We start from the raw sequence: 13,918 nt of genomic DNA, 5'->3' as shown, positions 1-13,918 counted from the left end.
GGGGGCAAACACTTTTTCACACAGGGCCATGTAGCTTTGGATTTTTTTCTTCCTCATTAATAAAACCCTTCATTTAAAAACTGAATTTTGTGTTTACTTGTGTTATCTTTGACTAATGTTTAAATTTGTTTGATGATCTGAAACATTTAAGTGCAGAAAACATGCAAAAAAGTAAGAAATCAGGAAGGGGGCAAACACTTTTTCACACCACTGTATATCTACACAGAGAGTGGACAGACCCCCAAGAAGTGCCCTGGGCTTTGGGGCCCATTGTTGTAGTGGCATAACAGTGGAATTACAGCTCCCAAGCCTGTCACATGATGACACTGGGCCCACAAAGACTTTTTCCTATAGACTTACATTGGGGAAAAGATACCTGTAAGTCAGTGGGTACATTTTTTGAGCATCACAACCCCCCAAAATGACTTCATTCATTTAATCCAGTGAATCTAATAATATTTGTAGGGTTTAGAAGAGCAGCTAGATTTACTCAGTTCATCCCCATTGAAGTTAGTGGAGCTCTAAACCGGAAGTAGCCGGCTCGTCAGTAGAAGTCTCAAGTGTGCCTGCTGTAGGGGCCCAATGATGTGCAAGTAGCGCCAATCATCAGGGCAATTTAATAAGCTGCAGTTAATTGATTTTGGCTTCATGCACCTCTTTAGGAATGAACTGGGTCCCACCTCTGATGCTGTATCCAGGTCTCTCTACATCCGTGGGAACAGAGTAGGTCCTCTTCCATGCAGTCCACCATGTTGCTCTACAGTAGCCCAGAACTGCAAAACCATGCTGCGTTCCATTTACCTATGCAGTCAGAGAAACCAAGATGTTGTTAGCAGCACCACTTTTAGCCAGGTTCGCTGTTGACAGCAAAGCGTTTTGTGATATTTTGCACAACCAAACATGTAGCAACATGTCCACAGATAGAAGCTGGACAGGACTGTGTGTATGAGACACAAACAACACAGACATGTTGATAGACAGTACATCACTACCGCTTTCATTAATGTTGATGCATTAATGCTGATGCACGGAGCAGCCATATTGGATTTTGAGGTCTGGTGAGGTTCCTTCAATTTACCAAGTTGGAAATGCCGACTTCCTGGAGCAAAAAGAGTGCACCATCAAACGCTGGCTGTAGACAGGGCCATTCGCGTTTCCATGTTTTCGCATCTTCACATCAGCCATCATAAGTTTCAGCTCTGAAACATTAGTGCTAGATGCTACTAAATCCTACACACTGGACCTTTAAAACACAAACAGTTTCATAAATAAATAAGAGAAGGTGTGCAATGCTGCATTTAAAAAGTAGTGACAGTCTATTTGTCCTTGTTTAAAATAGATGTTAAAGTAGGAATAAAAACATTTCTTTAAGTTCTTTTTTAACCAGAGGTACTCTGAATGCTGTCTGATGGGAGTAGGTGAGAAGACTGGTGAAGAGGGAGTGAAGAGTCCTTAGTGATGACTGTCTTTCTTTTTACTGCATGACTGTAAAGGTCTGAGAGTTGGGTTTGAGTGGTGCCGGTGATTTTGTTTTGAATGTAATGATTGGCGTTCTTGATTTATTTATGTTTTGTTACATTTTCCTTAGTGTTGTGTTTTTTTCCTGTCCCTTCAGGTTCATGGGTGGAGCGGACCCCTCTGACGCCCTGACAGGGAACTCCAAAGTCCTCCACAAGACTCAAACGTGGTATAAGACGTTCTTTTATCAGTTCATGGACATCGCAGTTGTGAACGCCTTCCTCCTCCACAAAGACATAGCAAAAAGTAAAGGAGAGAAGCTTATCACTCAGAAGGCGTTCAGAGAGACCCTCGCAGAGCAGCTGGCCGAGGCGGGGTCTGTCTCGACAGCCAGACCCGTACCAACTCCCGCTCCATGGGCAGCACATCACAGGCCAGTGCACATCAGTGGGCACAGCACCACTGGTCGCCTGAAGTGCAGGCAGTGCCATTTGAAGACACCGCTGAAGTGTCCCTCCTGTGATGTGCCTTTGTGCTTTGTTCCCGGTCGTGACTGCTATAATGACTGGCATGTTGCTAAAAACATGTAACAGGTGTGTGTATGTGCGTGTAAATAGTTAGCTTCATTACACCGTTTAATAAACGGTTTTTCTACCATATCACTTGACTTTTTCATATGCACTAAGTTTATTTTTAAGAAGGGGAAAAAGCACTATAGTGTGTTTATGCTCGGGTTACTCTGTATCAGCAACTGACAGTGAATGTGGATGTGGGATGTGATACCTCCAAGTGGCACCTTTGATTTGAGCCCAAGGTAGGCATTTAAGACTTGTAGCCTTTCTGTCCTAGGTATGTGACCACGGTTGTAAAATACTCATTTTCTGTGGTAATTTAAACTTTGACTAGGTAAGACTTGATGATCAATAATCCATTTGCGGAAAGAAACGTAACTCCCTGAGTAAAGAGGATCCACAGAAGCAGGACAAGACAGCTTTCACTGTGCAAAAATGTAGTAGGCAGTCCCAATATCAAGCTTAAACACAATAAAGAGAGGACGAGATAACGCCAACAAAAAGGCGTGCTGCCATCTTGGATGCCTGACGTATTCAATTATGAACAATCAATTAAGATTGTCTATGGAAACAACATAATAATTTGTGATTTGTTGGCTAAATTAGCAAATTAAATGCCAGAAAAATCAAGGTACTTCATCACAATGATGCATAACTTCCATAAAAATTCCTTTTGTCATAAATCAGTCTTACTTATTGAGGTTTAACATGCCCATAATAGTCTAATTCAACCAGAAATATTAAAATGAGGGCTATCTTGTAGAAAATTGTAGTGCTACTTACACACTTGTTTTACAGTGTTTTCAGGGTAAAATCACAAAGACTCATTCGCTGTTATGTCCTCGGAAAAAGAAATAATAAGAATTAATTTCCCTGCAGAGAATTTAACTTATACAGCCTGATGACTAAAGAACGAGCAACCAGGGTAGTACAAGATAAGTGGAGATAAATCAAGGGGACAGGTGGTTATCTCTTTTTGAGTTTTTACTGAAGAGTAAAGCTAAGCAGGTGAAGTTTGTCAGTGAGTAGAAGATAAAGAGGAAACCTAAAGGAGCAGATGGACTGCTGGAGACAACCAGCGACTAAAGAGCAAAACTGTGGACAGGTGAACAGATTAAAGTGCCACAGACATGAGACTTACTCAAGGTTAGTAAAATGAAAGAACTTTATTTGACAGGAGGTGGCAGGAGACACCACTGTTAGTGAAATGGCAGACGTACTGTAAGATGGTAGCATCATCACATTCAGTTTAAGGAGAAGAACTGCACACAGTGTTGTTCTTTTTGTCCATCTCTTTTATTTCAGCAGCCTTGTGTTGAATCCTCACATTCCCCATCAGTCCATGATTTTAATAATTTTTCTGAGTTAGTTAAATAATATCACAATATTGCAAAATTCTATTCTGCTCTTCTGAAAAAAAGAGAGATTTTAACTGGATGCCCAAATGACTGCTTTAAGTAGTGTTACTTTTTTGTTTGGCTTCATCTGTAACACACCACTGGCACTTGGGTGCAACTTACAAAGAGGTTGTTCAATGTTCTTTCAAAAACAGCACATGTCGTGTTTCATTCTCAAATAATTACTTAAAAACTTAAAGCTGTGAAGGAATTCTTAAAGGAATACATCACCCACAATATGATTATTTATAAATCAGGTACTGACCTTACCTTGCGTTGAATCTGTGGGGGAAAAAAAACTTCTCACATCTCACATCTCCACGGGGAATGAAGAATTTTAAACAGCTAACATTCTTGATGAACTGGAGTAAAAAGGGGACCACGTTTAACCACAGTAAAACTAAATCAAAACATTTATTTACAAACTCTCACACGACTCCTGCAGTATAATTCAAGTGTCATTTATCCAGTTGCATGCTCAGTACTTCCCAAACACGTGCATTTTCACTAATACGTTTCTATTTAAAACACCTCTGCATATGAATAGTGTGCCTGAGAAGGTGCATGTGTTCAAACTCGAGTTCAAATGCACAGGCTTTGGATTCAATGCTTATTTATTTTTATTGGTGCAAAATGAACACAGTGGTGACTCTACAGGTACAAAACAAACACATTGGGGTGTCTGGGGGGCTGGGAACTCTATAGTTAAGGTATGCGTAAGTGTGTGTGTAGGTGGGGGCATCGGTGTCACCGGCAGTAGAAGGAGGTAGTTACCGGGTTAGGAGTGTGTATGTGTGTGTGTGTGTGTGTGTATATGTTACAGGGGTAGATAGGTGGTGTTAGTGTCTAACTATCTTTGTCTTTTTAACCTGTTGTTGCTGTTGAGTCAGTTTGACATCCTGGATATATCCTTCAAACACAGACTGTAGACCCCTCTGTCTGCTTCTCTCTGGAATCACTCTTTCATTTTCCCAAAAATATGATAATATTTCTTCAGGGAGTGCAGTTAGTTACAGTGTGGGCTCCATGCTGACTCCCACAGCTTGTCGAACCATCACAAAGGGGCTTAGCAAAAGGTCAGTCATTGAATCTCAACTAATAAGCTGTTGAAATGTTTGAAACACTATCCCAGGTAGACAATCCAAATAAAGTGTTAACAAAGTTTTCTTTACAAATTCAACATAACACTGGGTGAGTACTTTTGTGGGTGAATTATTCCTTTAAAGAGTTGTAATGAATCAGGCCTTTGACTGAAGTATTGTGATTCTGTCATGACACGTGAATGATCCCAGTAACATAGTATCAGTAGCTGTGGTGGTTGTAAACTTGTGAACACTCCTTCCTGAAATTATGAATAAACTTCAGTTTACGTTAACCACAGCATCCTTATACCAGCTTCCTGTTGCTGTTGTTCTGTTCACTTGTACTCTTCACCCTGAATGAATCATTTCCCGTCATACTGAATTCTGCTTCTTCGATGCCTCGTGTGGTTATCAAACCAGTTTAACTTGATCTGTGTGTGCATGCGTGTGTGTGTGTGTGTGTGTGTGTGTGTGTATGCATGCACACATGAATACCAGTTTTCAGAGCAGCTTGTCTTCAGACTGTGATGTTTACAGTCCACATTTTAACTTTGCTGTGACTTCCTTCTCATTATTTGCTCATTATTTCTTTGTTTGAACATTCAAGCAAATTGACAGACAGCCCTGAAATAAATCATGGGACACACTGAGGAAATGTGTCAGCTTCAAAGCCATGAAAGAGATCTGTTTTTTTTCACCTGTGGAGGGAGTGTTTATGGTCAACCCTTATTTTGGTGTGTACACTAGTGTCTGGGTTGGGTGTAACCACAGACAAGGAAAAAAGAGTGACATCAACAAGCTGGTTAAAATTCAAAATGAATGCATACTGTTGTGTTAATTATTTATCTACACAGTTCGGGCTGCTCTCTAAGTTAAACACTGCAAAATCAGTTGTGTCAGAGTCTAGATTTTCTCATTACACAAAGCTAGAAACTTATATATCAAAAAAAAACTGCTGAACATGGATCAGTTCTAACTTTATACTTTGTATCTACTTGTTTTCTGTCTGTCTTTCTCACATATGTTCACATACAGAAAAACTGAGTATAAATGTACACACACACACACACACACACACACACACACACACACATGAACAAACCAATAGCAGTACACGGTTGAATTAGTAGAGCAAACCATGCCCGGCCCCCTAGTGCAGCGTGAAGCAGTCGACTATTATTGCCTGTGTCGTCACATGAGAACACACCCTTCAGCAGATTACTGGTGCACCTGTGTCTCAGGTGTCAGAAGACAGTGATAGTTAAACACCAGCTCTTCACAGCACCTGAAGGATCCTAACAAGATTTGGTAAGAGATTTGGCTTTGATTTCATGTCATCATGTCATTGTATTTCTCTGCCAAGTCTGTTGCTGCAATGGAAAGGATCCCATCATCCATCTTACCTCTTTGTGTAATGCGTACACTTGTCATAGATGGATCTTTTTCTGTTGACTGATAATTACTCTTATTTAAGAGTAAATAGAAAGCTTTAAAGCCTGGCTAAATGTGTGGTGTATGCTGGCAGGTACCTGAAAGGAGATAAGGCTTAAAATCAGTATAGTAATCAGTTAATGTATCATAATCTGGTCCTTTTTGTTGTGGGTGTGCACCTCTGGCAACGACATATCGTCTTGGGATTTGAGGAGTGGGAATAAGAAGTTCTGCCTCATTAAACTGGGTTAGGGTGTGCTCAAACCTGTATGAGTCGCATTAAAGGGGGCTTTCTAAATAACCTTTAAGAAAAAGAAGAATAAATACATTACAGGAAATTCTGTAACTGCAGTTGATGACATTAATTTGGTGTTCTCAGTGAGGATAAAACAGTAGAGAAAGAAGCATTCAGACCTTTTAATAAAGTAGCAGCACCACAGTGTAGAAATACTCTTTAACCATTAAAAGGTCTGCTTTTAAAAATTATTAAAAGCAAAAAAGTACTAAAAGTATCAAACTGTATTGAAAGTAAAAGTCCTCTTTGCAGAATGCCTTCTTTTAAAGTGTTAAGCTCCTCCTGGTTAGAATTCCTTACTGTATGTGTTCATCGTTTTTACCAGGAGTCGAATTATCGGCAGAGGTCTTGTCCTCTCCAAAACAAATGGACCAGGTGATTAAAACCAGTAAAAACACTAAATAAAGCAGTTTAATGTTACAAATCAGTGTCTCTCTGACGCTGTTCAGCATGTCACAGATGGGCCATTAGCCAAGCACCTGCTTAAGTGTGCTCACCTTTTATCTCTGATAAGATGTAGACACTCAGGAGGTTGTTACCTGGAGCCGAATTATCCGAGCGGTCTCTCCAAATCAAACAAACCTGGTGATTTAAGCCAGTGAAAACACTGAATAAAGCAGCTTAAAAGCAGCTTAAAAGTTTAAAAAAAGTGTTTTGCCAATGCTTTAGTCCCTAAGTAGCTTTAAACAGCTCATTATAAGGTAACTAAAACACAACAGTTCTTATTTTCAGATCATTATACACACAAAAAAAACATACTTAATACATAATATATCCAATTTCTGCCAATATATCCCAATATATCGTACACACTGAACCTGTAAGTACAGTACTTGAGTAAGAGGTCTTTGTTATTTGGTTACAATTTTAAGAATACAGTCAAATTGTGTCACCTGACTGCTTGCCATCTTTACATCAAGGATCACAATTGGCAATAAGTCTGGGACTTCTTTTGTGCTATATTCTTGGTTTTATTTCAACTTAATCCAAAGTAAAAGTGAGAAAAATCCTGTGTAACAAATTGTTTTAACATCTGTGTAAGGCTGCAGGCTGTATCAGTCCATCGCAGGTAAATTAACATTTATGATAACCTGTAATAACAAAGCATTTGTAATTTATAATTTAAAATGTAAAACATTTAAAATTTCAGTGATTTTAATGTGGAAACGGTCAAACGGCATTTTATTTTGTAAAAACTTGTTCAGTCACTTGTCAATTTTTACATCTTCCTCCATTATAAGGATACAGAAAATTAAAAGGGAAATGATTCTCTCATTTTCCTTTTAGAGATAGAGTATGTTTACATGTGGATATGGGTGAGGTCATTTAACCAGTCTTGTTGGACATGTTTAAATATTTTCACACCACTTATGTTAAGCTCCATCGTTGGCAATGGCAAGCTAGTCACAAACAATCCAAATAGTGTTTGTCTTTCACCTGTCAGAGCTACAAGAGAGGCGAGTGGAGGAAGAATAATCCTGAACAAACACTTAATGTTTCACCAGCTCTTTCTCTGACACAAGGATGAATGTTTACGATATGAGGCTTTAAAGGAAGAAATCAGTGGGTCAAAGTGTTGAAAGGGAACTCAAGAGTGTGTGTGTGTGTGTGTGTGTGTGTGTGTGTGTGTACTTGTATTAATGACGCTATGGAGCTCACACAGTCACATTGTGGGTACTCACCTCTCATTTGAAGGTGGGTCCCAGGTTAACCATTAAAATGCACTAATTAATATTTGTCTTCGTAAAACAGATGATTCCCGTCCTTGATTATGATTGGTTGAGCCACATTCAAAGTCACTGTAAAATACTACATAAGCACACAGCAGTGACCACATAGCAACTGTAGCCTATCACTGCGCCAATTAACCGCTGTTTCAAAATGTACAATTTCGATTTACTGGCTGGACAAAGTGTGGGCAAGAGAAAATTGAATAGTTAAAAAAGTCAAGAAACAAAGCTGGTGCTTGTTAACAGACTGTGACTAGACTGTGTAGTCTGTTTACTGTCATAGCAAAAAAAACTTCACCAAGAAGGACGCGACAAAACACCCCACCACCAAGCGTTCGTAGAAGCAGACTTTCAGAAAATGAAGCACTCTCGGGCACTGTATCACACACCTGAGGGTCTTCTGGTTCTACGTATAGCTGCATCTAAAATCCAACTGAAGCCCAAATCATTCATCATCTGCAGTACCAGAACGGTCAGAAATATGCAATGGTTTTAGGTCCTCCGCCCTGCGTCATGTCTACCAGCGCCCCTTAGCTGTTCTTAAATGAATGTAAACCATGGCCCTTTCTTGGCTTATTGCTTAAATTACCAATGGATCCAAAAACTTTATGTAGGAGTCACTCGTGGTAAAATTATCACCTGACTCGCCAGTCCCCCTCAGCTCTATGGAGTCTTTGGAGCCCAGCACCAAACGGCAAACAGACAAAGTTAATGACTAGTTGGTGAAGATAGCAAGGCATTAAGCAAGCTAATGAGAGGACAGAAACATGACTCCCAATGAACATTTATGTAATCACATTCATTGTAACTTTTAACCATAGATGACTCAGACACATCAGCCACAAAAGACAGCAGCCGGAGTGCTTTATTTCAGGCTATATGACCACTTAAGCAACAACATGGTAATATCAGTTTGTCACCCTTATGCGGAGAGCTAAGCTAAACGGCCTCTCTCTGGTTGATCTCATCCGATCACGTCCTTTAACGTCAGCATGATATGCGGCCCCCAGTTGCCATTATAGTTTAACAGCACCCAGCAGTGTCAAGGGGAAACACTTTCCAAGTGGGATGGGCGGAAGGTGTGGTGGATGGGTCCAATGGTGTTCGCGTCCCGTAAGATTCTAAAGCCAAACCTTGTACTTTTTTCCTAAACCCAACCATTTGTGTTTTTTGTTGAAGGAAGAAAAAGTCAATTTGCGTTGTTGTACCAACATAGTGCGTTTATTTTGAAAGAGACTGTATGTTAACGGTAAATTTCCTGTGAAAACGGAAGTGTATCTTGAAAGAAGACAATGCATGTAACAGGCAGAACTTCACACGGTGTGACAAGGTCAAAGTGAGAATGTGTTGTTTCAGTCCACAAGAAGCCATTAAGTCTTTTATTATAGCTTTGAATGTAAAGGTTGAGACTTGACTCCTGGTTAAGAGTAGGGTAAACCCCTGGAAATGAGTGTGAGTCAATTCAATGGCATTATAAGTGACAAAATCAAGAGGGCATCATGATCGATAATCCACCTACACTTCATTGCTACATCATGAAATATGTTCTTTACTTTACAACTAGAAACACCTTTTTCTTGAGACATGATTTGTCTAAAAGCACTGCTGTCATACTGCATATATGTAGCTATTAGTAATGAATATTTTAAGTATAAAAAAAAGATTTAAAAGGGTATATTCTTTGTTCTGGTAACATTTTACGCAATATATGTTGGGAGCAGGGTCATGTGCTTGTTGTCTTTGTGTTGATTGTTTGAATATGAATAGGGTGTAACCTTTCAGCATTCTTTCCACTGATGTGCAAATTGTTTCTTCATCTTTGTACTGGTAAGTTAAAGGTCACTATCTGCTACTGACTGAAAATGATCTGACAGCCACTCCCTGTTTTCTTTCTGCCACCAAACACACAGGCTCCAAGCTTAATTTCACATAAAGGTGATGACAGTGACTGGACAACAATGGTCTGACAAAAAATGTGATATATTAAGCTTTGACAGGCCACGATTTCAAAGGAGTATACATGACATCAAATATTTCATACTGTACTTGCAGTTCTCATACCGAGCTGATTGGTGACATACTGTTTTTGCCTGGGGTTTGAGTTTACCTTAAAGAAGGAGAACTGTGTGATTTCTAGTTTGGAATAAACATTCATAATCCAGACTTCTAATCCGCCTGTTAGTCATTTAGTACTTGTTGGTGTCGCGACTGACTGTGTCATCTGCTCTCTCTGATTCCCTCCCCAGCGAATTCAACACAAAGCCCTCTCATCCCATGAGAATCATCACATTATGAGATCACGTGGTCTGTTCCTCCTGGTTTACCTACTGGGAAGCTGGTTTGGTAAGAGCTGCTTTTGTGTCTTTTATCTTATGTAGGCCTATAGTAAGCACCAGGATACAGTCAAAAGACAAATCCATCCTTAAGGGACAGTTCACCCCCAGATTAACTACTGTTAGTTCACCTAGCACCACTGAGCTAACTAATGTTAAATGTCAGCTGAGAAAGATACCATTTATGTTTAAATCCCATGCTGTCAGGAGCACGAGTCTTACGTCCATGAGTAGATGCATTCATTCTTACGCACGGTGATATGGTTGGTGGCAGTAGTTTGGTAGAAAGAAAATAGTTCCTATATTAAACTGCTCACAACAAGGTCTGTGGATCATCTTGAGTTACCTGGTCATGATTTCTGGAAAGACACATTGCTGTTGAGTATTTCAAATTTCTTTCTTGGCACTTTAAGCACCACAAGCTGAGTGCCATCAAGTTCCATTATATTGGAGAGAAGGCAGACATTTCTACGGCCATTATCTCCAGTACTCGGCAACTCACACCAAAACAATCTAGATTGATAAATAGCACTACAGGTAAGAGGAAAATGTGTATTCTTTATTTGGGGATGAATTGTCCCTTTAAAGGACAGAGCCGGTAATATTCTACATATCTAACAACAACAAATCAATGCTGCTAACAGATGTATCCAAAACCTGATAAAGTATAATCCTCTGGGCCATGAAGCTCCATTATTGTCCAAAAACAATTAAAAACATATCAAGTAGCCACATTGTTTCACTGGATGACATTTTCCTTCATTACAATATGAATTAGTGATCTCACACACAGCTTCCTGCTGTCTTATATATTCACCAAGCACCAAATGTGTATCAGTCCACATCTGAAAATAGTCATAAATAAATTCTTTATTTACTCATAAAGCATTATGTTTAAACCTCAGTGCCCAGCTGTTTAAAGACATTATTTAGCCTTGTTAATAAAAGTATACAGTTGAGACCCTTAGATAGACAGGATATGGAAGTCAGAGAGTACTGAGAGACAGATTAATGCATTGTTGGTTTTGCTTTTTTGCCTGGATTTGGGGACAATAACAAAACTACACAATAGAGGTAGCTTCTTTCTTAAATGATTAACATTGTGTTATTCTAAAATGTTTGCATTGTCAGCAATTCCAGTAAAAAAATCTAAATCAATAATGTCGGTCTCTCACTACTTCCCTACCCTGTCTGTAGCACTGAGCCCATTAGTTCCTACTAAACATATATAAATGTTTTAAAATGGGTGGTAAATATATAGTTTCATTTATAAAAAAAAAGCTCAGTAGTTGTTTCAAACAGCCAGAAACTACAGTTTTAGAACATCCTACTTAAACTTGAGTTAATTGTGTGTTTTTTCAGTTGTGAATTTATACACATTTGGTGCCCTGGTGAATATTTATGGCAGCAAGTGACAGTGTGTGTGGGACTGACTCAGAGAAAGTAACAGTAAAGCACATTTATATGATTCTGGGGATGCACAATATGGAATTTTTCTGCCAATATCCAATATGCCAACTATATAACAACTCATTTGGCCGATAACCAATAGCAATATATATCCATAAAATATGGAAAATTATGCAACTTTCTTCCCAGAAACCTCTGTCTGAATATACCTCTTTATCTGTATGTCTGTACCCCAGTTTATCTTTGATTTGATGTGTATTGTCATTTATTTACTTATGTAATACCCTGGTTTAAGACCGTGTATTTGTGTTTGCATTGTAGTAATATTATTTCATTGTCTGGTTTATAGGCATTTATAAAGAACGTTTCCCTTAAAATTTGAAATGCTTTAATGAAAATAATAATTCACGGCCTCTTATTTTCTATGGGTGTTTTTATAATGGTTTAATAAATGTGTAAAACAGAGTAGTTACTTAGTAGAGTTCAAGTTGAATAGGTGGTAGTTTGCTTGTTGAGCTGTCAGCCAATCACAGGGGCGAAGAAGAAGAAATGGTCGGACCTGTCAACTCATGCTAGCTAGCAGATAGAAGGAAAAAGTACTAAATATTGAGCCGACAAGGACTGACTGTAAGCACAGGAGCATACAGAGTTTGGGGCTTTTGTTCAGTGACTGTGAATGACCAAGTGGCTGTGCTGTTTTGACAAAGTGTGTGTCGGAAGAACTGTGTGGACGGTTTAGCCCGTTAGCATCTAGCTAGCTACTTTAGCGGCTCATAACTAGTGTGGACTTCAGCTTGCTAGCTAGCATTAGCTAGCTTAGCAAATGAGTTTACGTCGGTTGGCAGATCTAGAGAGCATAATGCTACATAAGAAGAGGACAACACAGCACTGCGGGAGGCAACTTTGGACATGTTAGTTTATTTGGCATCTCCATTTGGATTTAAAAAAAACAAAAAAAAAAAAACAGTGAAGGACCTCATTAGACAGCAACCTCTGGATTTACCGTGGTCATGACGGTGAGGTTTCCTAAGTAACGGCTCATTCCTTTGAGCTCCATAGTACTTACTACATAGGCTTTCACAGACTGTGACAGTAACACATTTGTGGGCCCAGCTGTTTTAACGTTATTGTTCAGTACATTTTATTCATAACAGTCTCTTTCAGATATGTTGTTTTGTTACTTGTGCCTTATCATTTACCTGATGTTTAGTGCATGTTCACATTGTCAATTTAAAAAAAATCGGTTTGTCATATCGGCAGAAATAAGAACGTTGGCCGATATTATCGTGCACCCCTATAGTATTTCAGTGTTTCAAGTCGTCTTTCACCCATTTGTGATATTATCAGGCCATAAAATGATTGTTATCTGTGACTTTAAGCCTCATAAGCCCTGCTTCCACCAAGCAGTACATTACGGTTCAGTTCAGTTCAGTTCGGTATGTTTTTTTCCGTTTCCATGGTGAAAAGTTGTGGATGGTAGCAATGGAATCGTTTCGTACTTCCTGATGGGGTACCTAGCACACAGATCTGGTATTAAGGAGGTGGAGCTGTGAACACTGCAGTCTGTTGATTGGTCAATAGCAGAAGGTCACTCTTACTGGTTTTGAAACTCATGTAACCACTGTAGAGTTTCGTAGATTGTAACTATAAAATGAAAGAATGTTTTGCTGCTGTTTGCAGCAACTGGAGTCGGAGAAAAAAATAACTTAATTCAGTGGGTCGACTGCCGGCGACTTTTAAGGTGGAACATTAACTTGTTATGTTACTCAGTGCATGAGCTGACAACGTGAATCAATCAACACTCCTTGAATTTCACTGTGACATTGGCTATTAACATGCGTCTTGGGTGATCCGATCATAAATGTACAGCTCTGTCTGTCTGTTCACACCTGGCATTAGAATGCATCTCCACATGCGTCTATGGAAATTGGATTTCACTTCCTGACTCTATGGAAATACATATGTACATGTATGATATGTATGATGTATATGTATACATCATTTACATTTGCAAGGACCAAATGTGTTTGTTGTTAAGTTGTTCATAACCGGCAGGTTTGGTTCAGAGGCCATTATCAGCCCTTTAAATGGTTGTTTGCATATAGACATTTGCGTATTCAGCTGAAGCTGTTGCAGTTTTAGGTTTCACTGTAACACCATTGGTTCAGGAACAAACACTATATAGGTAGATATAGAAAAAGATATCATGG

At 39.2% G+C, this 13,918-nt stretch overlaps 2 protein-coding genes across 3 annotated transcripts in view; both read left to right on the top strand.

The window, feature by feature from the left end:
• Nucleotides 1-5,122, top strand: part of LOC126390915 (piggyBac transposable element-derived protein 4-like) — a 7,960-nt gene extending 2,838 nt beyond the window's left edge. The window contains exon 3 of the mRNA XM_050045425.1: nt 1,616-5,122. Coding sequence (XP_049901382.1) covers nt 1,616-2,048 — 433 coding nt within the window. The 3' untranslated portion in view covers nt 2,049-5,122. The remainder of the gene's footprint in view (nt 1-1,615) is intronic.
• A 577-nt stretch (nt 5,123-5,699) lies between these two features.
• The window catches only part of LOC126390909 (uncharacterized), a 50,327-nt gene continuing 42,108 nt past the window's right edge, over nt 5,700-13,918 (top strand). For both annotated transcript variants that reach the window (XM_050045417.1, XM_050045416.1), the window contains exons 1-2: nt 5,700-5,817; nt 10,212-10,308. In XM_050045417.1, the coding sequence (XP_049901374.1) occupies nt 10,257-10,308 (52 nt within the window). In that variant the 5' untranslated portion in view covers nt 5,700-5,817; nt 10,212-10,256. The remainder of the gene's footprint in view (nt 5,818-10,211; nt 10,309-13,918) is intronic.

The sequence above is a fragment of the Epinephelus moara genome, chromosome 5 (assembly GCF_006386435.1).
Source record: "Epinephelus moara isolate mb chromosome 5, YSFRI_EMoa_1.0, whole genome shotgun sequence".
Classification (NCBI taxonomy): domain Eukaryota; kingdom Metazoa; phylum Chordata; class Actinopteri; order Perciformes; family Serranidae; genus Epinephelus; species Epinephelus moara.
This window is presented reverse-complemented; position numbering and strand designations above follow the sequence as displayed.